This window comes from Artemia franciscana, unplaced genomic scaffold (assembly GCF_032884065.1).
Source record: "Artemia franciscana unplaced genomic scaffold, ASM3288406v1 PGA_scaffold_97, whole genome shotgun sequence".
Taxonomy (NCBI): domain Eukaryota; kingdom Metazoa; phylum Arthropoda; class Branchiopoda; order Anostraca; family Artemiidae; genus Artemia; species Artemia franciscana.
In genome coordinates, this window is record NW_027062720.1 from 273674 (window position 1) to 298889 (window position 25216).

General features: G+C 33.5%; 1 protein-coding gene across 2 annotated transcripts in view; it reads right to left on the bottom strand.

The window, feature by feature from the left end:
- Positions 1–467: 467 nt before the first annotated feature.
- Positions 468–25216, bottom strand: part of LOC136042264 (eukaryotic translation initiation factor 4 gamma 3-like) — a 54613-nt gene continuing 29864 nt past the window's right edge. Inside the window, exons 5-13 of one of the 2 annotated variants that reach the window (XM_065727215.1) lie at positions 23336–23584; positions 18957–19094; positions 15908–16215; positions 13362–13521; positions 10416–10755; positions 9518–9615; positions 6622–6791; positions 2514–2796; positions 468–1241 (exon numbers count right to left, since the gene is read on the bottom strand). In XM_065727215.1, the coding sequence (XP_065583287.1) occupies positions 1233–1241; positions 2514–2796; positions 6622–6791; positions 9518–9615; positions 10416–10755; positions 13362–13521; positions 15908–16215; positions 18957–19094; positions 23336–23584 (1755 nt within the window). In that variant the 3' untranslated portion in view covers positions 468–1232. Of the gene's footprint in view, positions 1242–2513; positions 2797–6621; positions 6792–9517; positions 9616–10415; positions 10756–13361; positions 13522–15907; positions 16216–18956; positions 19095–23335; positions 23588–25216 lie in introns of both variants that reach the window. The other variant, XM_065727214.1, reaches the window with a different exon arrangement.

A 25216-nucleotide genomic window follows, 5' to 3' on the forward strand; every position in this document is an offset into this window, starting at 1 on the left:
GAAAAAGATGTTCTTCCCATATAATCTGAAATATTTTTTTTCAAATCTGTCTCGAACGTAAGCTGAATAAAAACCATCATATTAATATGTTCAGCAGACAACATTGCTTTATTATATACTTCCAGGGCAATTAACGCAATATTCGAGTTTGACACCATACTTATCATCTGATGACTAATTCGATGGAGCAACATATGATATATCCTTAAGAAACAGGAGAAAGGGATGAGTAAACAAGCTTATCAAGGGTAAGAGGGGGGGGGGAGGAATACAAAGGCTTTGTTTTCTAGAACTAGGAAATTGTTAGATAATAGCGTGGATTGCCACTTTTGTTTAGTTTGGTTATCAAGCGTAGTTGTTGTCCCTTTGCCAATGTCTGGGAATAACCTATATTTCTACAAAAACCTCATTATGCAGTTAGAAGCCACAAAACCTACTATCAAATCTCAAAAAATTAACAGAGCGAAAACGATTTTCTCATTTTATTAATTATTTATACATAAAGTTTCACCACTTTTCCCTACACATTGTCGTATTGCATTCAACGCGACAAAATACAAGACACGTAACCTATTGAAAAAAAAAAAATGTATATTCGAGAACAAAGAAACAACTTAATAATTAGCCACAAAAGAAAACCTCTGTACAACTAACATTAAACGCATTAAAAAAAAAGAAACTCAATAATGATAAAAAGTACTGAAGTTCACTGGGGATAAGAGAATGAATTCGTCAGGAACCAGTCTCTTCCCTGAGGTTGATACAACCTCTATAAACAACCCTTGATGGTGTTATATTTTATCTAGCAATATGATGTTCCATCTCTGATGGAAAGTTCTACGACGTAGAAGCTTTACTTTCAGGCTATTTTATGCTATTTAAAAAACAAAAACTTATCACGTCTGTTTTTATAGAGGCACTTATTTTCTTTACAAGATTTTTTAGATTTTCAACTGCCTCTAACCTCCGCAAGAAATGCCACACCAAGAGATAAGAACACAAAATTATTTAACGGCAACTAAAACCAAAAGTGATCCTAGAGTGAAAGAAAATTTATTTTCAGGCTTTACTAGATTCTTCATCATCAGTTGCTAAAGCTTGGAAGAACCAATTCAGTGATTTCATACAAATAGCGTGACCCTCATGCTCACTTGTAGGTGGACTGTCTTTCCATAGTATGAAAGCCTGTTCAGATATGACGTCGTTTTCTTACAAAATGAAGGCCATGTCATTTATGAATCCTGGAATAAAGAGCATATAAGCGCAAATTAAAAGAGAGAAGTTTGTGCGATATGAAGGGAGTTTTAACGGCATCACTATTATTAACACTGTTGACAATGTTGAAACAAATGATATAATTACAGATTATAAAAATAAGAAACAGATTGAGCAGGCCCATTTAACCTGATTTTTACATTGAAAAAAAAGAAAACGCTCTAGAGGTGATGTTTTTTTTTTTTTTTTTTTTTTTTTTTTTTTTTTACATATATACAGATTTATATACAAGGTTTTCCAATGACAAGATTCAGAAAAAACTAGCCAAATTCACCCAACCTCTTTTAAATTAAGCTAGCTTTTATAGATTCATTTAAATTAAATACAAACCAGAATAAAGGACAGAAACTTGTTCGATCTGACAAGACAGACTCCTCTCAATAGCGACGAAAGGGAAGCTAACTCCGTTTGAAATATTATTGTGCAATAGATTAAGACAAAGAGAATATACATTTCAGATTTTAATACAAATATTAACTTTTGATAACACATAAATTAAAAAGCTACTAAAATAGCTAGTAGAGGGAAACTAGAGAGAGAACGAGTGAGAGAGAGAAAGAGAGAAAGAAAGAAAGAGAGAGAGAGAGAGAGAGAGAGAGAGAGAGAGAGAGAGAGAGAGAGAGAGAGAGAGAGAGAGAGAGAGAGAGAGAGAGGAGAGAGAGAGAGAGAGAGAGAGAGAGAGAGAGAGAGAGAGAGAGAGAGAGAGAGAGAGAGAGAGAGAGAGAGGGAGAGGGAGAGAGAAAGAAAGAGAGAGAGAGAGAGTCAAAAATGTAAAAATGAAGTAAAAATGATGTCAGATAGAAAGATAGAACACAGATAGATAGATAGATTTAGTGACCAAATATAGATAGATCAATAGTTATAAAACATATAGATTGATATAGATAGATAAAACTAAAGTTGAATTAAAATCAAGTAGTTGTGGGCATCAAGCCATGGCTAATTGAAGAAAAAGCCAAGACAGATAGTCTGATTGAATGAGAGACAAATCTGGCATTCACCACCTTATTAGAATTGTATAAAAACGATGTTAGTTCATTTGTTAATAGATAAATCTATTTATTATCCGTTCATGCGTCATTCCTAAGACAGAAGAACTAAGCTAGATAGTCATAGAATCTATAGTTTTCCAAGTGTTTGGTTAAATGGCACGGGTAAAGGACGGGGGTTCAGATATAAAATATAGTAAAAGACAAACCATTCACGAGGAAAGATCAAACTTTTCTAAATAACTTTACCTGGAGATCACCATTGCTGAGGAACTCGCTGATAATGTCATCTGTTTTCCTCTGAATTTCTTCTTCGGTAAGATCGGGCTTGCCTTTTAGTTCTGATTTAGCTTGGAAAGGTACTTGTTCAGTTGTTGGAGTTGCAGCACCTTGTCGCGATAGTGAACGTTCCCTGGAAGCCTGCTGACTCCGAGACCGTGTAAAGCTATGAGTTGCTTGAACAGCCTTTTGGCGTTCGGTTGGAACAGGTCCCATTGACTTGATTGCGGCTCCTCTGCGGCCCAAAGAACGACTGGAATAAACCCCTGATTACATAATGCACAGTGCGACGCTTCCAGAATGTTTTCAATGATTTTAAATTCTCTTATTTCAACTATAGGGTGGCCACCATCCATTCTCATTGTGTGAAAAATTCCACCTTTTCCGGAGAATGCACAAAACTAATTAATCGCTTTTTTGATGTCTAATCAATCGACTGCTAACATAATGTGAAATATTTTTCACAGAAATTTATCAAAAGGAACCAAAAATACTTTCTATATAAACAGTGATTGTTTAATATCGCAAACTTATGTAGGGACTATATATCAAAAAAAAACTTTCAACATATTCTTTCGGTGTGAGTTTCGGTGTTGGAGGAACTAGAGCTCCAAGTCACTACTCTAACCACACAGATTGAAAACTTATACACAATTATCGTTCAAACAAGGTAGAATCATCCTACTTTCACAATAAAAGTTGGCAGAGAGGGAGGTAGATGGAGGGGTCACGGATCCACTTTTCGATTTAGTCTTACATATTGATGAAGAATATTTCATGTTTACAATTTAAACGAGACAATACCCGTCTACCTTTTACGGGAAACGGAATAGAACTAATTAGAGCTTGGCTTTCATTTGTTTTATTTCAAACAAGTTCGAAGCTCAGATAAGATATCTCACGAAAATTGAATGTATCACAAGTCTTACAACGTCCATTAAGACGAGTAAAACTTACTGACGCAAATTTTTTTTTTTTAACAAAACAGGTTACAGTGCTAACAAGAAAACAATTAAATGAAGCGTAGTTGAGTCTAATAAAGCGATAAGGCAACCCAAAGGAGCAAAAATAAGAGACAAGTTAAAACAGATAGCAATGTACACATGAAACGTAAAACTTTTTAGGGGCCTGTCAAACAGTTCGTGGTAACAAACTGTAGTAAGGAGCGACCCGGCTCAATAGCAACCAAACCTCTAAAAAATGGGGTTTTGATATCAACAGCTACATCAAAAGAATCGCATTTTAATGCTGATTGTAAATATATAAGTTTAATCAAATTTAGTTTTACCCATCAAAAGTTACAAGCCTGAGAAAATTTGCCTTATTTTAAAAAATGGGGGGAAACAACACCTAAAAGTAATAGAATCTTAACACCATCACACCATCAGATTCAGCGTATCAGAGAACCCTATTGTAGAAGTTTCAAGCTCCTATCTACAAAAATGTGGAATTTCGTATTGCCAGAAGACAAATTCGTTTCAACCCTCTGAAGCGGAATATAGATATGCCTCTAGTCCCTTTCCCGATTGTGAACGAAATAAAAATCTTAGGAGTAACTTTCACTAGTGACTGTAGTTTCAGTGCCCATATTAATTTAACCGTCCACAAGGCTAATGCAAGCCTTCAGACACTTACCAAAATGAGGCGTTTTGGGTGTGATACTAAAAGCCTTCTCCATGCCTACACATGTAATGTTCGCCCGTTGCTCGAGTACGCGTGCCCGGTGTGGGATCCATCTGTTATCCGCACAGCGTATCTATTACGCGACATAGAGTGCGTCCAGAAAAGAGCAACAAGGATTATACTCCGAGACCGTGGCATACCCTACGATCAAGCCCTCGCTAAATTAAATTTATCTCCACTTAAAGTCCGACTGGAACACCTTATTCACCAATTTGGAAAATGCATCCTAGCCAATAAGAGCCACTGATCTTTACTACCCGAACCAGCCCCTCCCAATAGCCGAACTCGATTACGAAATAAACTTGTACCCCCTAAAGTACGAACCAATCGATACGCAAACTCATTTGTGCCTTTTTTCACATCAGTTTTTAATGCTGAGTTGTAGTGTGTGATTTTTGTTTAAATGTATGATTTTTGTGAAAAAACTGAATTTAGCTCTATGCTACGATAGTTGTTAAATATACCGATCTCTCTCTCTCTCTCTCTCTCTCTCTCTCAAATCACGGGTGCGTGTTTGTTTTTTTTTTTTTTCAGGGGGTCATCGTATCGACCAAGTGGTCCTAGAATGTCGCAAGAGGGCTCATTTTAACGGAAATGAAAAGTTCTAGTGCCCTTTTTAAGTGACCAAAAAAATTGGAGGGCACCTAGGCCCCCTCCCACGCTCATTTTTTCCCCAGAGTCAACGGATCAAAATTTTGAGATAGCTATTTTGTTCCGCATAGTCAAAAACCATAAAAACTATGTCTTTGGGAATGCCTTACTCCCCCGCAGTCCTTGAGGGAGGGGCTGCAAGTTACAAACTTCGGCCAGTGTTTACATATAATAATGGTTACTGGGTAGTGTACAGCGTTTTCAGGGGATTTTGTTTTGGTTTTGGGGGTGGAGTTGAGGGGAGGGAGCTATGTGGGAGGATCTTTCCTTGGAGAAATATGTCATGGGGGAACAGAAATTCAATGAAAAAGGCGCAGGATTTTCTAAAATTACTATAAAAAAAACAATGAAAAAATAAACATGGAAAAGTTTTTTCAATTGAAAGTAAGGAGTAGCATTGAAACTTAAAACGAACAGAGATTATTACGCATATGAGGGGTTCTAAAAATACTTTAGTATAAAGAGCGAGGTATTTAGGAGGAGATAAATACCTCGCTCTTTATGCTATAGTATTTTTAGTAATTTCAACTATTTATTCTACGGCCTTTCGGATTCAGGGGTAATTCTTACAGAATTGGGACAAAACTTACAATTTAGTGCAAAGAGCGAGGTATTAACAAGGGTACAAACCCCCTCATATACATAATAAAAATTTAAGAATATGAAAGTTTGTAACGTAAGCTAAATCTTAAGTTACGTATATTTTTTACTAATAAAAACATTCGTTAAAAATTAAAATTTATAGTTGCCTTTTTATGTAACCGAAAAAAATTGCATGGCGACTAGGCCTCCTTCCCCATCCCTTATTTCCCAAAATCGTCTGATCAAAACTAAGAGAAAGCCATTTAGCCAAAAAAGGAATTAATATACAAATTTCATTTTAATAATTTATGTGTGGAGAGCCAAAATCAAACATGCATTAATTCAAAAACGTTCAGGAATTACATAAAAAAAAACTAGTTTTTTAACTGAAAGTAAGGAGCGACATTAAAACTTAAAACGAACAGAAATTACTCCGTATATGAAATGGGTTTTCCCCTCCACAATCCCTTGCTCTTTACGCTAAAGTTTGACTCTTTGCCACAATTCTGCTTTTTAAAACAATTAAAAACTTTAGCGTAAAGAGCAAGGGATTGCGGAGGGGACAACCCATTTCATATACGGAGTAATTACTGTTCGTTTTAAGTTTTAATGTCGCTCCTTACTTTCAGTTCAAAAAACTAGTTTTTTTATGTAATTTATTTCAGGAGCGTAACAAGATCTATAAGTCTTTATCACGTACTCCGTGTCTACAGGTCAACGCTAGTGCGTTGGGTCTAACCGAAAGCGAAAAATAGGCCATTGCATAAATAAGAAAGTTCAAACTTGGTTTGTCACCCGATACCCTAAAAGTCAATACCCGAGGCTTTGTCTAGTTACTGTCCAAGTTGCATTTAGCAGCAATCGCACTGAAAGGACTATCTAATTATTACGGTGAAATTCCACCAATTACTTTGAAATTTAATTGATTATTTTAATTGTCATCCTAGATTCTATCTGTCACTATTTCAGCAATGTTACTGCCTCACATCACGGCCCAAAACTTCTCAACTGGAATCCATGTGTTAGCCTAGGCTTTGTATATTTATTAGACGGAAAAAACTGTTTAAGAAATTTGTAGCACTCACACTAAGAATTAATACTTTTATTTTATGCGTTCAAGTCCGGAGAGAAGTTCTTGCTAGGAATAGAGTAATGAACTTACGGTGGTCCAAGTCTAATATTAGTCGCACTTGGACTGGATACAGAAGAACCCTCATCATCTAATAGTGCTGAGTATCTTCCAACACCTGTTTGTACTGCCGTTGGAGTCAGGCCAGCCCCTTTACTCCAGGCTTGTGTTGGCCCCAGTTTCATTTCTCGTGGCTGACTCGTCTAAAAAGAGCAGTACCAATTATGCAGTAAAAAATAAACGGCAAGAATCTCAGAAAAAAATATAATGGACCATTACACAATTATTTTGGTTGGAATGACTATCACTGAACTTATTCAGCCGTGAAGAGTAGAAAAACAAATCATATTCAAGAAGAAGAAAAAACAAATTATAAATTTCACTCAAGTTTCATATGCAGCCTGTTCGTTATCACAATAAAAGCACAGGCACCACAATAGCACTAGCTAAGTAAAGAGGAAATTTTGGCAAAATGCATTTTTTTTTATTTCTGATCTAGGCACTGCGTATAGTAGTGTATCTAGGCACTGCGTATAAGTTGTAGAAACTTCGAAAGGAGCTCATTCGGTCGGAAATTGAAATTTCTAGTGCCCTTTTTAAGAGTCAAGTGATTGGAGCCCACCCCTGCCCTTCATTTCCCTAAACGTATCCTATCTAAATTTTGAGATATACATTTTGTTCAGCATAGTTGAAAGGTTCAGCAATAATGTATTTGGGGATGTAACCCCCCCAGCCTTCACGGCAAGGGCTAAAAGTTATGGTAGTTGCCCACTAACAGCAAATCAGGTTTTTATGAAAGGGGTGATCGTAACATGGGTGATCATGACTTTTGGAGGGGGCTCGTTCAATGGGAAATGGGAAGTTCCAATTCCCTATTTCAGAGTCAAAAGTGATCGAAGGGCAGCTAGTCTGAGGGACAAGGATTGTAAGCTATTTCCCGGGGGCATATAAGGTTGTTTTTTTTTTATAAAAGGAATGGTCTTATAAACCGTGGAAGAGGCTTATCTTATTGCAAATTGAAAGTTCTAGTTCCCTTTTAAGAGTCAAAAGTGATCGGAGGGCAGCTAGGCCCTCCCCCACACCCTCCTTTCCCCAAATACATCCGATCAAATTTTTAAGATAACCGTTTTGTTCCAAATAGTTCAAATATCATACAGTAATGCCTTCAGGGTTACGACCCCCCTCGAACTCAGGGGGCAAAGATTGTAAGTTATGGCTCGAGGCAAATTAGGACTTCATGGAATGGGTGATCATATGCTTCAGAGGGGGCTCATTTTTATTGGAATTCTAAGTCCTAGTGCCATTTGTAAGAGCTAAAAGTGATCGGAGGGCAAGTAGCCCCACCCCAATACCCGCGGAGCATGCGCACCTTACCTGAATCCAAATGAAAGATCATAATAAATGAGAGGCAAGCTTTCTCAACCATTTTTCACCTCTCAGTAAGTACTGACGCCCTAAGCATACTTGAAGAAAATAGCTCTGAATGTATCAAGGTCCTTTAGGAACCATCCAAAAAAATGTAATTCACAGCAACACCCAATGGCAACGCACTACTAGACATGAAAGATATTCCCTAATTTTTGTCGCAAAACATGCAATCTGCTTTAATCAAGAGTGAACTATTCGAGGAAAACGTAGTTTAAAAGGTGATTTCTCAAATGAACAGACTGAACATCTTTTCTACGATAGACTCATACGCAGGAATTCATTTTTGGGGGACGGAGGAAAACGGGGGGAGGGGGAGGAATTTTTTCTCTTAAAGAGAAAAAATATATTCAGTTAAATTTTGGCTACCTCTTGATATAGGCGGCGTAATAGTACTTCCCAAGAAAGGAGCGATATTGCTTCAATATTTCATTTCTTTTCAGGCCACTTTATATATAAGATGTTATTGACCCTTCGAAGGGTAAAGGTAAAGGTAAAGGATACGGTATTAGACTTTACACTCCGTACCGGCGGTGCTGATCTCCGTTTCTTGGCAATGTGCAATGGGGGGTTGGGGGCCAGCCATCCTGTGCTTTCGCACACCCTTCCTGTTTACCTTCCCCAGATTTCTCCAGGTACCCATTTAGAGTCGACCGTAAATCAAAAGTCCTAGTGCCATTTTTAAGCACCCCAGGTCTTTTCGATGCTCGAACTCCCACAGCCTTCAACCCCAAAAAATGCGATCAAAATTCGAGTCCATTCATTACAAGTAGTTAAAAGGCCTAATAAATATGCCTCAGGATGACAGGACCCCCCCATAGTCCCTGGGGCAAGTGCTGTAAACAATGCCAGTTGCCTCATTGTTTAGATATTGGTTTTATTATTGAGAAAGAGAAGAATTTTTGATCCTGGGTGTCCGAAAAGACTAACGATATTAAGGTGAATCTTTCATGGAATAAAGTGGAGGTGGGGAGTGATGATGAAACAAACCTACACATTAGGTGCATCTAGGCTGTAAAAATAGCGTATCTGCAATATAATATTTATTAATTTTTGGAAAAGCACTAATGCTGCTCTGTTCTAATTCTGGTGATACTAATTTTTATTCGTTTTAGGATGGACTCGGTTATTAATTATAATTTCTGTTTTGTTCGTTTTTGGTCTTATTTATTCATTGACAGTGATTTCTTTTCATTTTAAACTTGAACTATTATTTAGCTCTATTTTCCCGTCTTTGGCAGAATTTATATTTTAACATTTTGCCAAACAAATTTAATAGAAGTGGTTACGGTTTAAAACTACAAGTACATTTTTGAATTAGAAAAGGACACAACAGCACCACATTTAGGCATCCAAATTATGAATTTATAATTATAGTCGTAATGCCTACACTAGTCTTGTAATATAAGTCATTTAAATGCACTCAGTTTAAGAACTACCCAAGACGGAATGTTGTTTGATTCAAGACAGACAAAAGCGAAGAAGAATAAAAGCAAAAACTTACCATTCTGGGAGGAAGGCTGTATGAAGACTGATCTTGGCCAATAAACGAGCCTTTCTTCCCTTGACTAATTTGCCATCCTCTGTCGTCAACAGCTGACCCTTTAAATTGAAAAAAAAATTATTCAACATTAATGTGAGATAAAAAAAAGAATTACAGGAGCAAATTAAGATTAAATTAATCATATTTAATCCTTAGATCTTATACCTAATTTTAATATATCTATTCATTTTATATCTAACTAAAATTTTGATTTTCTAATTTTACTGATTTTACTAGTTAATTTCTAATTATTTATTTTCTATTTAATTTATATTTTTTTAAAAGTTATTCCAAAATCCATTCTATTAGATTGTATATAAGAAGATATTCTATAGTAACAGACAGAAAATCTTTATATATTCTTATTAGGTTAAAAAAGAAGAACAAAATAAAAAAATCGGTTAATTCTTCCTGTAGAAATTTTGACTTTATTGGCAACAGTCTTAAGATTTGTTGCTTTGAAAAATTCAAAACAAGATTAGCCAATAGGCTTCTGCTATCCTTTGCGACAACAACCAGAAAAGGCTTCCATTACTCAATGAAAAAAAGATAGCAAACTTAAGCGACACAACTGAAACAGGTGGTAGTAGATGCAAGACTGAAATTACGACACAAGGCACAAAAATCGACAAAAGCAACAGTATCGAAAATACAGTTATAAAATATCCCAAAGATTTTTTATATTCTGAACAAAATTCTATGAACGATAAAGTTCCTCCCATTAAGCCTGCTCTGACTTACGAGTCAAAATTAAGAAGAAATCCGGGCAACTAAGGAATTTAATTTTTTTAAGGTAGTATTCTACATCTTGTAAGCTCGAATTTAGAACCTGAACCAAAACAGAATTTCAAAGACTTACTAGATTTTTTCCTTTCATCGCCCCGTCCCCCATATCGTCTTTGTGACGGATATCCCATCTGAGGCTGTTTGATAATATCTTCTTGCAAAGATAATGCTTTTTCGAGCCTTCCTTTTTCCAATTCACCAAGAATTTCTGTCTTTGGTTTTTCCCTTTCTCGGCGTGGCACCCACCGATTTTGCTTCAAGTCAAGAACATCCATTAACATAAATCGAATTCGAGATGACAAATCTTCACTCTGGTTCAATTTCTTCATTTCCTCGAGATAAACATCGAGCTTTGTCCGCTGCATCTGCGGTTGCTTTCCTGAACTTTTAGATTCAGCAACTGCTCTTTGGTACTAAATATAAAATAAAGGTGGTTATTACTCTTTGTTGATAACTTTATGGATGCATAAACATTAGGGGCAGAACACACTCCCCATAATGATTCAAACGATAAATCATAAAACAGAAAACAAAACACTTCACTGGTATTCTTTATTTCCATTTCATTAAAAATCTTGAATCCTAAGATTGGAACAAAACTTTCCCTAGTTCCTCTCTTTCTATGCACAGACTCTAAGTCAAAATAAAGCATAGGCCATATTTCATTGTTTAATTCCCTCACTCATTAGATGTATTTTGCTCAAAACATATTTTTCAGAAATGCCAAGTTAAAGAACAAACATATATAACATAAAAAAGCTCTTTACATACTTCTTGAAAAATAAAACCATATCAGTATTAAGAGACAGTACAGTACCAGAAAATTAATAGTAGAAAAAAAAACATGCTAGAATGAAAGGAATTTCAGGCATAAGCCTAAATAGAAATATTTAAATGTAATTATTTAAAAAATGAGAATGCCATATTCTTTATCCATTGTGAACCACAGCTTTATGAAAGGTAACGAAGTTAGAAGTTACAAAAATCTAAAGAAAAGAAATAGAAGAGAAAACCCTATAAAACAGAAATAAAGTTACGTGGAATTAATTCATTCAGAATTTAGAAAGTATTAATCGTAAGTCCTAATATCCATAGCGCTTTCAGACAATCAAGAGATCGAGGCATTCTAGGGATGAGACTAAACAAAAATATGTTGGATGCAATCGATTGATAAAAATAAAAGAAAAAAATTTACTCTTTAATTACTGTACACCACAACAAATTGAAAAAAAGCCTAGATAAAAATAATAAGAAAAGAAAAGAAAATAAGAAAAAAGTTACATAGAATAAAATCAAATAAATTTACGTAGGAGGTGATACAATCTCGTAAACCTAATGCAAACGAAATGATTAGACAAAAAAAAAAAAAAAAAAAAAAAAAAAAAAAAAAAAAAAAAAAAGATCAATATACAAACAAATTCGCCCCGTCTAAAAGATGAGAAACAAAAAATACTAATCAAAAATCTCAAATTTTACAAAAGCCATCAGAATCTTTCAATCAAGACTAAATAGTTGAACTAAACGCATTAAGATACAATACAAATTATGAGTTATTGAAAACATAAGAAATTATATGCAAAATATAGATTTCAAAAAGAGTTCTTGACTCTAAGACCCCCAGGATATAACCACACCTCTGCATCGAAGAAGAATTGCACATAGCTTGAAAACATTTTATAATATAATCAATACAAACGACAGAGTATGATAAGTGCAACGTTTTACTTTGACAAAAAAGGAAACTTCTGGAAACTTCTATAGAAAAGAAGCTCAAGTTTGGTATTTAATGTAGCAAATCTTTCATTCTCTAGAGCAATGGTCCTCAACTGAAGTACGCGCACCCCTTGGGGGATAGCAAAATTATTGGGGGGTACGTGGTCGCCCAACCAAAAAAATATTAAACAGCCTCTTAACTTTAAGACTGACAATTTTATTTATATTTAGCTGTAGTTTCCTTATTGGTAACTGAGAAGGGGCATCTAAAATGTTTTGTGGGTAAAAAGAGGTACAGTGTCTAAATAAGTTTGAGAACCACTGCTCTAGAACACAAGATCGCTTCAGCCAACCGAAAATATGAGTACAATCCCTCCATTGCCACATACTCTATGGACAGTGAGTCGAGTACGAAAAACGACCTTCTACATTTATTTTTTTGAAGTTAATGAGTTTTTTTTTTAAAGTTTGTAAGCTTAAAATCACAACTATTATTTGATATTTTTTGGGCAAAGAACAAAAAAACAAATAAAAGTATAATAGCTAACTCAATCAACAAAAAGTTAGTAAAAATCAATAAACGAAAAAGAGGTAAAAAAAAGAGATAAAAATACGCTAAACTGACAAAACTAGAACTGGTCATCTTTAGACAGGAGAGTACTACTTAAATAATTTCATTAGTAACTAATTAAAAACTGTATTAAATATAATAAGCTTTTCAGGAAAATAAAATTAATACCTATTAAGCTATTTATTAATCTAAAGAGTTGAATTATGTTAAATAAATAGGTTTTATTAAATCAATTTTTTCTAGTCTCTCCAAACTTAGGTAATGGCTATAAAACATATTTGTTTTATTATTAAATACTTGACTTTAAAAAAATTATTTGTAAATAAATTTCTTTAATGTTCCACCATTTTTTTTTAGGGAATATATTTAGAAAAAAAAACTACTTAATTACTTGAGCGACTTTTAAATTTATCTTAGATTTTCTCGGTTTTTATTTCAGTATTCTGCATTAACTTTATTTTTTCTTACCAACATAGTTTGTAGTTTCAAGGATTTGAGTTTTGAATAAATTTTTTATTTTTTTGTTCTTATTTGAATAAAGTAAAATCAAAAATAGAACAGTGCAAGTTTAGCAATGTTTGCTGGTAAAGATGGTTTTCAAAATAAAACCATTATATTTTTAATCTTCTCTTTTTGAGGGAGGGAGTAACTCTACCAGTACATTTATATATTTAGAAGAAAACCATAAACAAATTTAATAAGTATGTTATCTCGCATAAAGAATGGTGAACTTACTTTAGCATCATATTCTTCTTCATAAGTTTTACCAATTGTGGAAATCAATTTGCAAAGAAATTCCAGCTGCTCCTCATCACGAGATTTAAGGAGTTTCAAAATACAAAAATTCATAATTTTAATTGTCAGCATCCGTAATTTGAATAATTCACCGATAAATCTGAAAAAAATTTATATTAAAAATACCTTCTAAAAACAGAAGGTAAAGGACTACCAAACTTCAAAAAAGTGTCTATCTCTTTTTTTTCTTAGAACAGCTGATTGAGCAAAGAAGCTTAAGGAAATTATGGAAACGAAAATTCTGATTAAGGTAAGGAAATTTCTCTAAAGTTTGATTTCCTGACTAAGCAAACAAAAGGAAAAGAAACCCTAAAAGATCCTTAAAATGATTGAGGATTTGTAATTTCTTAGCAGGATTGAGGAAAAAACAACAGAACCTTTGAATTTTACTTGGTAATTAGACTCAAAATACATTCAAAGTTCACACTGTTTATACACGACGTTCAATAAAAACGTAAAATATGAAAAAAAAACTAAAATATCCAAATAAATAAGAAACTAAAGGAGTATGATTTTCAGAAGGAGATAAAATATAAATACAACAAAAACCAACAATCTTGAATATTCGTTTTTTACTTTTTAATTTGCCTCTCCCTCATCTTTCCCCTAAAAAAAATTGGATTTAAGAGGAAACTTTCCATTTGATTTCTTGATTAAAGAAATATAAGGAAAGGAAACCTTAAAAGATTTTAAAAACATTAAAGTTAAAAATTCCTTAAAAGGATCAAGGAAACTAAAACAAAACCTTTAAATTTTCCTTGGTAATTAGGTTTAAAAGTTTCTACGACCATACTGTTTTTCTTTACACGAAGTTCAACAAAAACGAAGAAAAAGAAGAAAATATACACAAATCACCAAGGAACCTTGAACGAGGGTGATTTGCAACTACAAAAAAAAAGAAAAAAAAAGAAAAAAAAGGAGGATATTTTGACAAAGTAGATCTCTACCGTCCTCAGAGCTCAAAGAAGGAAGGAAAGAAGTTTATACAAAACGAAAACTGAGAACCTTAATTGGTCAGTTTTTGTTTTGTATATAACTTGTTTTTCTTCCTTTTTTTGAGCACTGAATACGCCTTGGGGGAGATTAGCCAGCGGTCTTTTCGCTGTTTTTCCCCTTTTCTTACACTTCTTGAAAGTGAAATTACTATAAAAAACTAGTGATTACTTTGCAATGGAAAAACCTTGGTCAGCTGGCCCCATCCTAACATTATCAACTTCCACCACAAGACATATAATCGAATATATCCTTTTCCCGAGGAAGGATATAAGCAAATATTTTACCCCTGCAGAAATTTCAAACATAATCCCTATCGGAGTAAAGGGGTGAGAGCAACTCGTTGCAACCTTACTTGCACTGACTACCTTCAAAAGCTTCACCCAGAAGTCAGTTACCAAATTAAACAAGATTCCAGCCAAAGCATCCCCACCCAAGAAAGTTATCTTTAGGGTAATAACTTCTCTAGACAACAGCTTGAAGCTGATAGTTTAATTTCCAATACTACAAGTATGGCAACTTCAAATGGTACAACGAATCTTGCTCAGTCACGTACACATATTTTGTTTTGTTAAGGGAGAGGGCAATAATAAATAACATTCAAGGGGGTAGCCAAAAAACACAATCTATTTAATAATTTCAATATAAAATTAAATGTAAAAGTACCCGTAATTCAAGGATATTTAGGAATTAGAGGGGGTGGTAGCAATCCCCTCCCTGTAAATGACCATAATTTTAATTAGTTTTGTTTATTTTCTTTAGAAACAACCTATCATCTATACAATTGATAACCTTTCTATAGGAAATACGGGTTTTAAAGCCTTATTAGAGGTTATATAATCGCGATCAAACTTCAATATTTTGGTAATGCGATTCATTAAGAGTGTATCAGCATTGTGGCGCATGAGCGCATTGTGGCGCATAAACCCGAACGTTCTAAGGCGCAAAAACTCAATAATTCCAAGTTTGAATACTACAATTCCTAGTGCTGAGCTGAGGAGGAAAATACACCACACTATTCTAAATGTAAATTATCCAGTGGTATTCACTTCAATTTGTATTTAACTCGATAACAGTTTGCTTTGAAAAATTATTTAATTTTTACAAGAGAAACCACACACCATTACTAAGAACTGACACGTCCAAAGAAGGAGGAGCGTGGCTCAAGGTGTGAGCATCCTGACATCTCTTATTTGGCTAAAACCTTAATCATAATATCCTATATTTTTTGAAGCTAGACCATTTCTCTGATATTCTAATTTTAACATGTAAAGAGTAACAACTTTTTTTTACGAATAAACGTGTTATTTTTCAGGAGCTGAATGTCAAATCATAACTGTAATGAGCATTGCACTTGAAGGCATAACATTTCTTCACATCAATTAAACAAAGGAATAGTATATATTATACTAAATTTGTAATTTATAATAAATATGTAAATGATATAAATATGTAATGTACTTTTCAGTTCAAAAGTTATTTTGATAACTTACCTGATATTTCCTAACATAATCCGTTTTGTTTTTGCTATCCTTTCGTTTAATTCCATTTGTAATTCTTTCTTTTTTTCTTCTGTATCGGCTTCTTGTAAGACTTTCTGTTTAGATACAATTTCTTCTTCATCCTTTTTCTCCTTTTCGAAAGTCGCCTGACATCTATCGAGAAGAAGTTTTCGGAAACTGACCTTCCCAGTTCCACTAGCCGAGAGCACTTCTTTCTCAAACATCAATTTGCAGAGTTCAGCGTAAAGTGGAATATAAATATTTGAGCAAATTGGAGCATAAATTGCATCATCAACGGCCTAAATAAAACAATTTGTGTGCGTCTTTACAAATATGTAAAATGTTTAAATAAAGTATAACATGTATAAAACAAGAAAAATACGGTTTCTGCAAGCCCAGCAAAATTATATTACTTGTTGTAACGGAATTAATATATTTGATTTATTAAACTCAATAATACTAAAAGCGAGACGAATTTTCCTAGCCTTTCTTTTCACTTTAGGGAGGTGAGATGTTTCTTTAAAGAAACTACTATCACAAGCCCCATACGGCCAAATTCGTATCATCATATCCCAAAGCACCAAAATTAAAATTATCCGAATTAAAGTCCACTCACTAGTCGTTAATTAAACGGATGACCATATAACAAAATAATAAATTTGAATATTTTTTTAAGAGACATTTAAAAAAAATACCCAAATACAGAACAACGGAAGCGTCTGTATCAATTAGTAAGAAGTGGGAGATTAAAGGAAGGTTTTGTTTATTTTTATTTTTATTATTGATGCCTATTATTGTAGCCATCCTTTGTTCCAATATTTAGACCCGACAAGGGAGATGGATCCAGATGAGTCTAATATAATCTTTCAATCAGAATTTGGAAGGCGTTTCTTCAATCAAATATCGAGCTCCGGGTTTAATAGCCAAAATATTAATATGGGAACTAAGTATTTTACAAATTCATTTCTATTGAAAGTAAGTTATGGTGGTAAAATGTTAACAGCTGGAAAAGGGACACAAATACAAAATTAATGGTAAATTAAATGTTTCATTTCCCAGTTGAGATCAGAGACCAAAAAAAAGAAGAAAAAATAGGACACGGGCTTTTATCACTCCTCATTAGTATTTATATCGTGTAGCTTGATCTGGTAGCAATAGATACTACAGTGAAAATAATCTCCTGCCTTGAAAGGTCAGGAATGAGTCTCAAGAAGAGAATATTAACGTCAGGTAGCCTTAGACAATAAGTTTGGTAAAAACTCTAATTAGAAGTCTTTTCCATCATTCAATAAAGTTTTGGAGTCACCTGCACAAGAGTTAAATATAAAAAAGAAGTTGTTCACATGAGAATAGGAAACGTAAAAACAGTCGGCTAGATTTATTTTTCAGTAGTCCTCCTAAGAATGGGTCTTTTGAAGACTATTATGTCAAATCAAGACCCTTGCGATTCTACACGGAAACAATGACAAACGGAGCAGAAATCGCGAGGAGGACGTGAGTAGATATATGAGAGAAAGAAAGCCCTTGGATTATTAATCCCATCAAAGGCATGAATTCTGAGAAAATATTAACTTTTTTTAAGAATCGACTACTATGAAGCATAATAATAAACAAGAGCCAAGAACTCATATGGCACTTGTGACGAGGTCGGAAGAGCCAGGATCTTCTTCCAACCAAGTTTCATTACGATATCTCTACTCTAAGCGATTTCTAAGATTTCCGGTCAACCCCCCCCCCCCCAACTCCCCCCAATGTGACCGGTTCAGGTCGGAATTTAAAATAAGAGCTTTGATAAGAGACACGAGATCCTTCTAAACGTCTAATTTCATCAAGATCCGATAACCCGTTCGTAAGTTAAAAATATTTCATTTTTTCTACTTCTTCCGAATTAACCGTCCTCCCACTCACCCCTAGATGGTCCAATCGGGTAAGCGACTATTTCTGCTTTAATCTGGTCAGGTCCCTGATATGCCTGCTAACTTTCATCGTCCTAGCTTGTCTGAAAGTGCCCAAACTAGCAAAAGCGGGACCGACAGAAATAGTAATCCCTATATGTCCCTTGGTAAATACCAAGTGCCATAAAAAATGAAAATAAGCGTGTAAAAAACGTAATAAAAGGCAAATTCGAACTAGGATTCTTAAATATATATATATATATATATATATATATATATATATATATATATATATATATATATATATATATATATATATATATATATATATATATATATATATATATATATATATATATATATATATATATATATATATATATATATATATATATATATATATATATATATATATATTACCTGACATATTTTATCGACAATCAGTACCATATCAGTAAAGTGAAGATGCTAGTACATAATAGTTTTGCCAGCCATTGTTACTTACAAGAGAAATTATATAAAAGTTTTATCGAATATAAATTATGGAGCTAAATGTTATAATCCAAGCTTAGCCCAAAAAGACAATTAATTAAGTCCGACTGTCTGGACGTCACTGATGCCACCTCTGATATCTATAATTCCAATAGATAGCTGCGAACTAAGAATAGTTTAAACTTGGCTAACGAAAAAAATTTAATAAAGTTTTATCAAACATATGGAGCTATAATCCGATATATAATGTTATAATCCGAGCTTAGCTCAAAAAGACAATTAATTAAGTCCAACTGTCTCGACGTCACTGAGACCACCTCTAATATTGATATCTCCAATAATAAGCTAAGAACTAGGAATAATTTAAACTTGTCAAAAAAAAAGAAGAAAAGAAAAGAAAAAAAATTCTTACTTTAAAGATTCATAAAATAAAAAGAAGATAAGAAAGCTTCAGTTAAAGTTTGGTATGTTATTGTAATTTGCCTTTTTATATAATCAAATAGGCCGACAGTTCCCACAAAGTAGGCAGTAAGGTATATTATCTGAGGGCCAATGTTTGAATCAATACACAAATAATTCCGACATATTTTAACTTCATCCAAATCACAAAGAAAAAAAAATGTTCGTTATTCATTCTATCTTAAAATATTTACCTTGTCAAAGAAGATTTGAATTATAGCACTTAATCTTTCCTCTGTATTAACCTCCATTTCCAAAATGTTCCTGGAAATTTTATCGTAATTTTCAGGCGTCAGCTTATTTAGTCTACCTCTGATAGCTTTCTTTAGATCCTGCACAAAAGAAACCATCATTAAATACAATTGTTTACAATAAAATGAACACTCTAAACAATTAAACAAATTCAGTCCTGTTGAGCAAAATTACCATCGTATTGGTCTGGTCATAAGTGTTAGTTTTCATCATTTCAACGACAAAATAACCGAGTCAAATGAAACTTAAACAGTCCATTGATATAAAAATTTATATTACAAAACTTATAGCTAGAAATTCACATATTGGGGGAGGAGAGGGACAGCAAGCATTCCGTGCAGCACATGAAGTCTGAAGAGGGGGATGCTTAAAAATGTTGGAAGACCAATTTCAATAGTTGTATTAAAATTTCAACCCCGTATAATCCAACAAGTTTCAAGTGGTATTTTTAACATTATAGTATGTAAGGCTAAAAAAGACTTAAGTCTGATAATCATAAATTCTACCCAAATACTTAAGGTCGTATTATTCAAGAAAGGTCTATAATATTACTTATTCTGTATTTGTTTTTTATGTATTTGATTCTAAAAAATATGTTACTGTATGAACTTACATTCTTTAATCAAACTCAAAAAAAAATTTTGAAAATGCGACATACGACTTTGGTTTATGATCACGGCTTTGGCTTAGGATCAATAGTTTTATGATCACTTAGTCGAATAGAGCCATATTTAAGCGCCGGCTGACGAAAAACTCCTATCAGCTTATTAGTTGGGCCCTAGCTCACAGCCAAAAAGGCAGGATTTTTATTCAGAAGAAACATTTTACGATAAGACAATTAAATGGTCGTACAACCGCGTACGTGCATAAAGAATATAAACATTCTCTCTCCAGCCGAGGGCCGAGAAAGCCCCTTCTCGGAGGCTTTCTTCTTCTAAGACAAAGTGGAATGAGTGAGGACCATATTTAATCACACACATGTCACACATGTTTTAAAAAAAAAACAAGATTTAAGACTGGTTTACGTTTTTTTTCATTTCATTTGTTCTCTCTTAGTCCTTACCATAATTCAACTTGTTAATTAAAATATCCTTTCTCGGGGACTTTTTTCTTCTTCTTCTTGACATAGTGGAATGAGTGAAGAGTGAACACAGAGTTACACTCATGTCATACATATACAAATGAATCCGAAATTTATGACGTTCTTTTTTCCTTGCTTGAAAATTTTTTCTTGAAAAATTTATCAACGTTCATTCTTCCTTTCAATCTCACATCTACTTTATACACGTGGAAAGCAGAAATGACGTGAACATAATTGGAAAAGCCTTTTTCAAGACTAGTTGGTTCTAAGTTTATCCTAATGACACTGTGTCAATGTTATAATCTAAATCAAACTAAAAACTATAAAAAAATTATAATCTTCGCTCTTATTGGCAAATGATAATTAGTGGTCGTTATAATAGGATATGTGCATCAAGACTCTAAATATTCCTTCCCAGGGACTTTATTCTTCTTCTTCTTAGACACAGTGAAATGACTGAAGAGCGTACACAGTCCCAATGATGTCATAAATGTTAATAAATATAACTGAAATTTATGACTGGTTTACATTCTTTCTTCATTTCAACCTCAAACCTGCTCTACACATATGGAAAGTAGAAATGACGCGTAAATAACTGGAAAAGCCTTCAACACTAGCATGTTCTAAGTATATTCCAATGACACAGTGTCAATGTTATAATCTAAATCAAACTAAAAACTAAAAAGAAACTGGGATCTTCCCATAAAAAAAAAACTGAAAATCAAACATAGTCCAACCCCAAAATATATGCACTTAAAACTCGAGCAAGCTCAATTTTCAGAAGAACTCTGTTTTTTTCAGAATTTTTTTTTATCAAATAATATATATTATTAATAATTAATATATTGTAATAATATTAGTAAAAACATGTTAATATTATTATTAATTAATGTAATATTATATTAACATTATAATTAATATTCATATATTATTAATATTATTAATTAATAATAAATTATTATTTTTTTCAGGAATGTATTATTCGGTTTATTTGAGTCAGCCTCGCTGACAGATTTTGTATAAGTTGCAAGCAATAATTTTGTGCGTTTTGTGCGTATCACCATTCAATAACATTATGTTTTCTATGCAACATATCAGGTTTGATCGATTTCGGCATTTACTTCCATCACAGAAACTGCATATTTCTTTTTACTCTTGAATATGCATTCACTATTGTATCTATTAAGTGACTATTTTAACTACCTTAACTTATTAATCATCTTTTTAGTTTTTGATTTTCTTAGACGCACAATACAAGCCTTATAAGAAGATTTAATTTTAATTTAGGCGATGAAACTACAAAGTCGAACATGAGTTTTTATTAAATAGGCTATTAAATATAGGTTTTAACTCCTACCTCTTAAAGATCCAAACAAAAATATATGCGCCTGTCATGAGGATTATATTAACGAGCATATTTTTGAAAAGTTACAGACAATTACAGACAAAAACTTTGTAATAAGTATCGCCATTCAATAACATTATGTTTACTATGCAACATATCAGGTTTGCTCATTCATTTTATAGCATCAAGAAAACTTGTGCAAAAAGCGCTACTTATATTTACAGTCAAAAAATTCAGGAATTTCAGTCCTGAAGTGTACTTTATGTAGTGAGCCTAATTTGTACTCAGTCTACAGTCACCCTTAAATAACATTGAAGTTTCATTACAAAACATCAAGAAAACTATTGACAAAAGCGCCGCTTATGTTTGCAGTTTTCAATTCCAAAATTACAGTCCAGGGGTATACTTTATTTAGTGAGTATAGTCTCTATCTAGTCTGCAGTTGCCCTTGAATAACATAAAGCAATGCAACACATGAGGTTTCTTCATTTATTGCATAGCGTCAAGAATACTTGTGCAAAAAGTGATGCTTATATTTACAGTCCTCAATTGAGGAATTTCAGTCGTGAAGTGTACTTTATGTAGTGAGACTACTTTGTATTCAGTCTGCAGTCACCCTTAAATAACATTGAAGTTTCTATACAAAACATCAAGAAAACTATTGACAAACGCGCCGCTTATGTTTGCAGTTTTCAATTCCAGAATTACAGTCCAAGGGTATACTTTATTTAGTGAGTATAGTCTCTATCTAGTCTGCAGTAGCCCTTGAATAACATCAAGTTATGCAACACATGAGGTTTCTTCATTTATTGCATATCATCAAAAATACTTTAGGAAAAGGTGCTGCTAATGTTTACAGCATAATTGCATTCCTGAATTCCATGAACAGAATTTTAATAAAACCCTGTATCTTAGTTCTTACAAAAAAAGTCAATTTGGCTCTATCGGGCTGTGAGAAAAATCCATTATTAGATATTAAACATGGAGGTAATGTTAGATTTGCGAAATTTTTGAGAAATAATTATCAAAACAGGAAAAGAGAAAAAACAAATTCTAGTCCCCAATGCCCCTCGATTAAAAATTGCACCTGCCACTCATTTAAAGACAGGCTCTTCGGATAAACTTTATTTTGGATTTCAAAGAGAACCAGGTGAACGAAATTTTGTAAATTAATAAAAATATCATTCCTGAAAATCTCAACTTTCTTTTGGGATTCTCCTTGATTTTCAAAATAATAAACTTTAAATCTCTACTGAACGGGGTTTCAGAGAAAGGCAAATCGATTAGCTTTCTAAAACGTTTGACCCTCTTTTGGACAAATTTGATTTTTGTGACAAATAAAAGGCAGAAAACAGCAATTGGTGCTCGCACGATTTTTCTGTTAATTAAAAAGGAAATGAGGTATTGTAATTTGTTTCAATAGAGCCTTCTAAAAATATTCTACAGCCACTTTTACAATGCAATTAGTCCTGAGAAAAAGGGGAAAACAAGAGACCTAAGTCCTATCCATACAAAACTATGATTTCCCTAGTTTTTTTTTTCAAGGTGAGTGTACTTTAGACCTGCAGTATATAGCTTTCAAAGATGGTGATTTATGTTGTATTACTCTTTTACTTCGACTTGAAGTCATTTTCGAGGAGTTTCAGGCTCTTTTCTGAAATTCTAAGACATTCGTTTTATTTACTCAAAATTACTACTACTACTACTACTTGAAATTAGAGCTAAATCTTAATCACTGTTTGTTGCAAAATATTTCTGACTAGATAGTTTCTGAGAAAATACACTTATGATTTCAGTTAAAATAGGCCGAGACTCACATTTTACTAAATTAAAGCAATTGCCACAACCATTATTTTCAAACATTTAATTGAGCAAAAAAAAAAAAAAAATCTTACAATGGTCTTCTTTTCTTCCCGATCAGTGACTTTCTTCTTGGCAAAAGTGTCAGGAACCCAAGCATTTTCAACTTTTGGAAATGGTAGAGCGACAGGAATATTTATCACAGTAGTAGGTCTATGCCTGCCTTTACCCTGGCTCAAACGCTGGGGTAAAGGGCGAAGATAAGCAGGGGACATTGCGTCAGCTCCTGCAGTGTCTAAATGTCCTTGATTCATCTGCTTTCGTCCTTGATTCCCGTTAGCAGGCTGCTGTAAAAATAAATCCTAGTCTATCAAATACTTTAGTACACAAAGAAACAGTAAATTATGCTAATGGAAGCGTTTCCAAATAATAATAGCTGAAGAGTTGATTGACCAGAAATAGTGTGGGAGCCTAAGCTAAAGCCCATTTGTGCTGTCCTGTCTTTTTTTTAGTTAGATTGGGGAAACATTGAATGAGAGTGCTCGGTCTGAAGCTAAGCTCGTCCAAAGCAGAATCTGCTCCATTTGATGTTGTATAATTTGCAAGTAATAGTTTTGTGCGTTTAATGGATTCACTTTGCTCTTTACTTCCATCAGAGAAGCTGTATAACTTTTTTTAAACTTTTTTTAACTATTCTAACTATTAAGGCCGATTAATAAGGGCCGAAGTCGTATCTCGGGTAAATAAATAAAACAGGACATACAAAAAGTATAAATAACAACGAAAACAAAAAAAAACACCAAAATTAAAATTATCAGAATTAAAATGCAGTCATTAGTCATTAATTAAACGGATGACCATATCGCAAAATAATAAATATAATTTTTTTTAAGGAACATTAAAAAAGGAATGGAAAAGGCAGAAATACAAAATGAGGGCAGCGTCTGCATCAATTAGTAAGAAGAGGGAAATTAGCGGAATGTTTTGCTTATTTTTATTCTTATTAATGATGGCAAAGGGAGATGGATCCAGATGACTCAACAGTGACGAAACACAATCTTTCAATAAGAATTTGGAAGACGTTTCTCCCATCAAATATCAAGCTCCGGGCCTAATAGCCAAAATATTAATATTGGAACTAAGAATTCACCAAATCCATTTCCATTGAAAGCAAGTTATGGTGGTAAAAAGTTTAACACTTGGAAAAGGGACACAAATACAAATTAATAGTAAATTAAATGTTTTATGCCCCTGTTGAGATAGTAGACAAAAAAAAAAAAAATGAAACACGGGCTTTTATCACTCCTCACTTGTATTTATATCTGGTAGCAATAAATACCACAGTGGTACGTCTATGCCTGCCTTTACCCTGGCTCAAACGCTGGGGTAAAGGGCGAAGATAAGCAGGGGACATTGCGCCAGCTCCTGCAGTGTCGAAATGTCCTTGATTCATCTGCTTTCGTCCTTGATTCCAGTTAGCAGGTTGTTGTAAAAATAAATCCTAGTCTATCAAATACTTTAGTACACAAAGAAACAGTAAATTATGCTAACGGAAGCGTTTCCAAATAATAATAGCTGAAGACTTGATTGACCAGAAATAGTGTGGGAGCCTAAGCTGAAGCCCATTTGTACTGTCCTGTCTTTTTTTTTTAGTTAGATTGGGGAAACATTGAATGAGAGTGCTCGGTCTGAAGCTAAGTTCGTCCGAAGCAGAATCAGCTCTATTTGATGTTGTATAATTTGCAAGTAATAGTTTTGTGCGTTTAATGGATTCACTTTGCTCTTTACTTCCATCACAGAAGCTGTATAATTTTTTTAAACTTTTTTTTAACTATTCTAAATATTAAGGCCGATTAATAAGGGCCGAAGTCGTATCTCGGGTAAATAAATAAAACAGGACATACAAAAAGTATAAATAACAACGAAAACAAAAAAAAACACCAAAATTAAAATTATTAGAATTAAAATGCACTCAT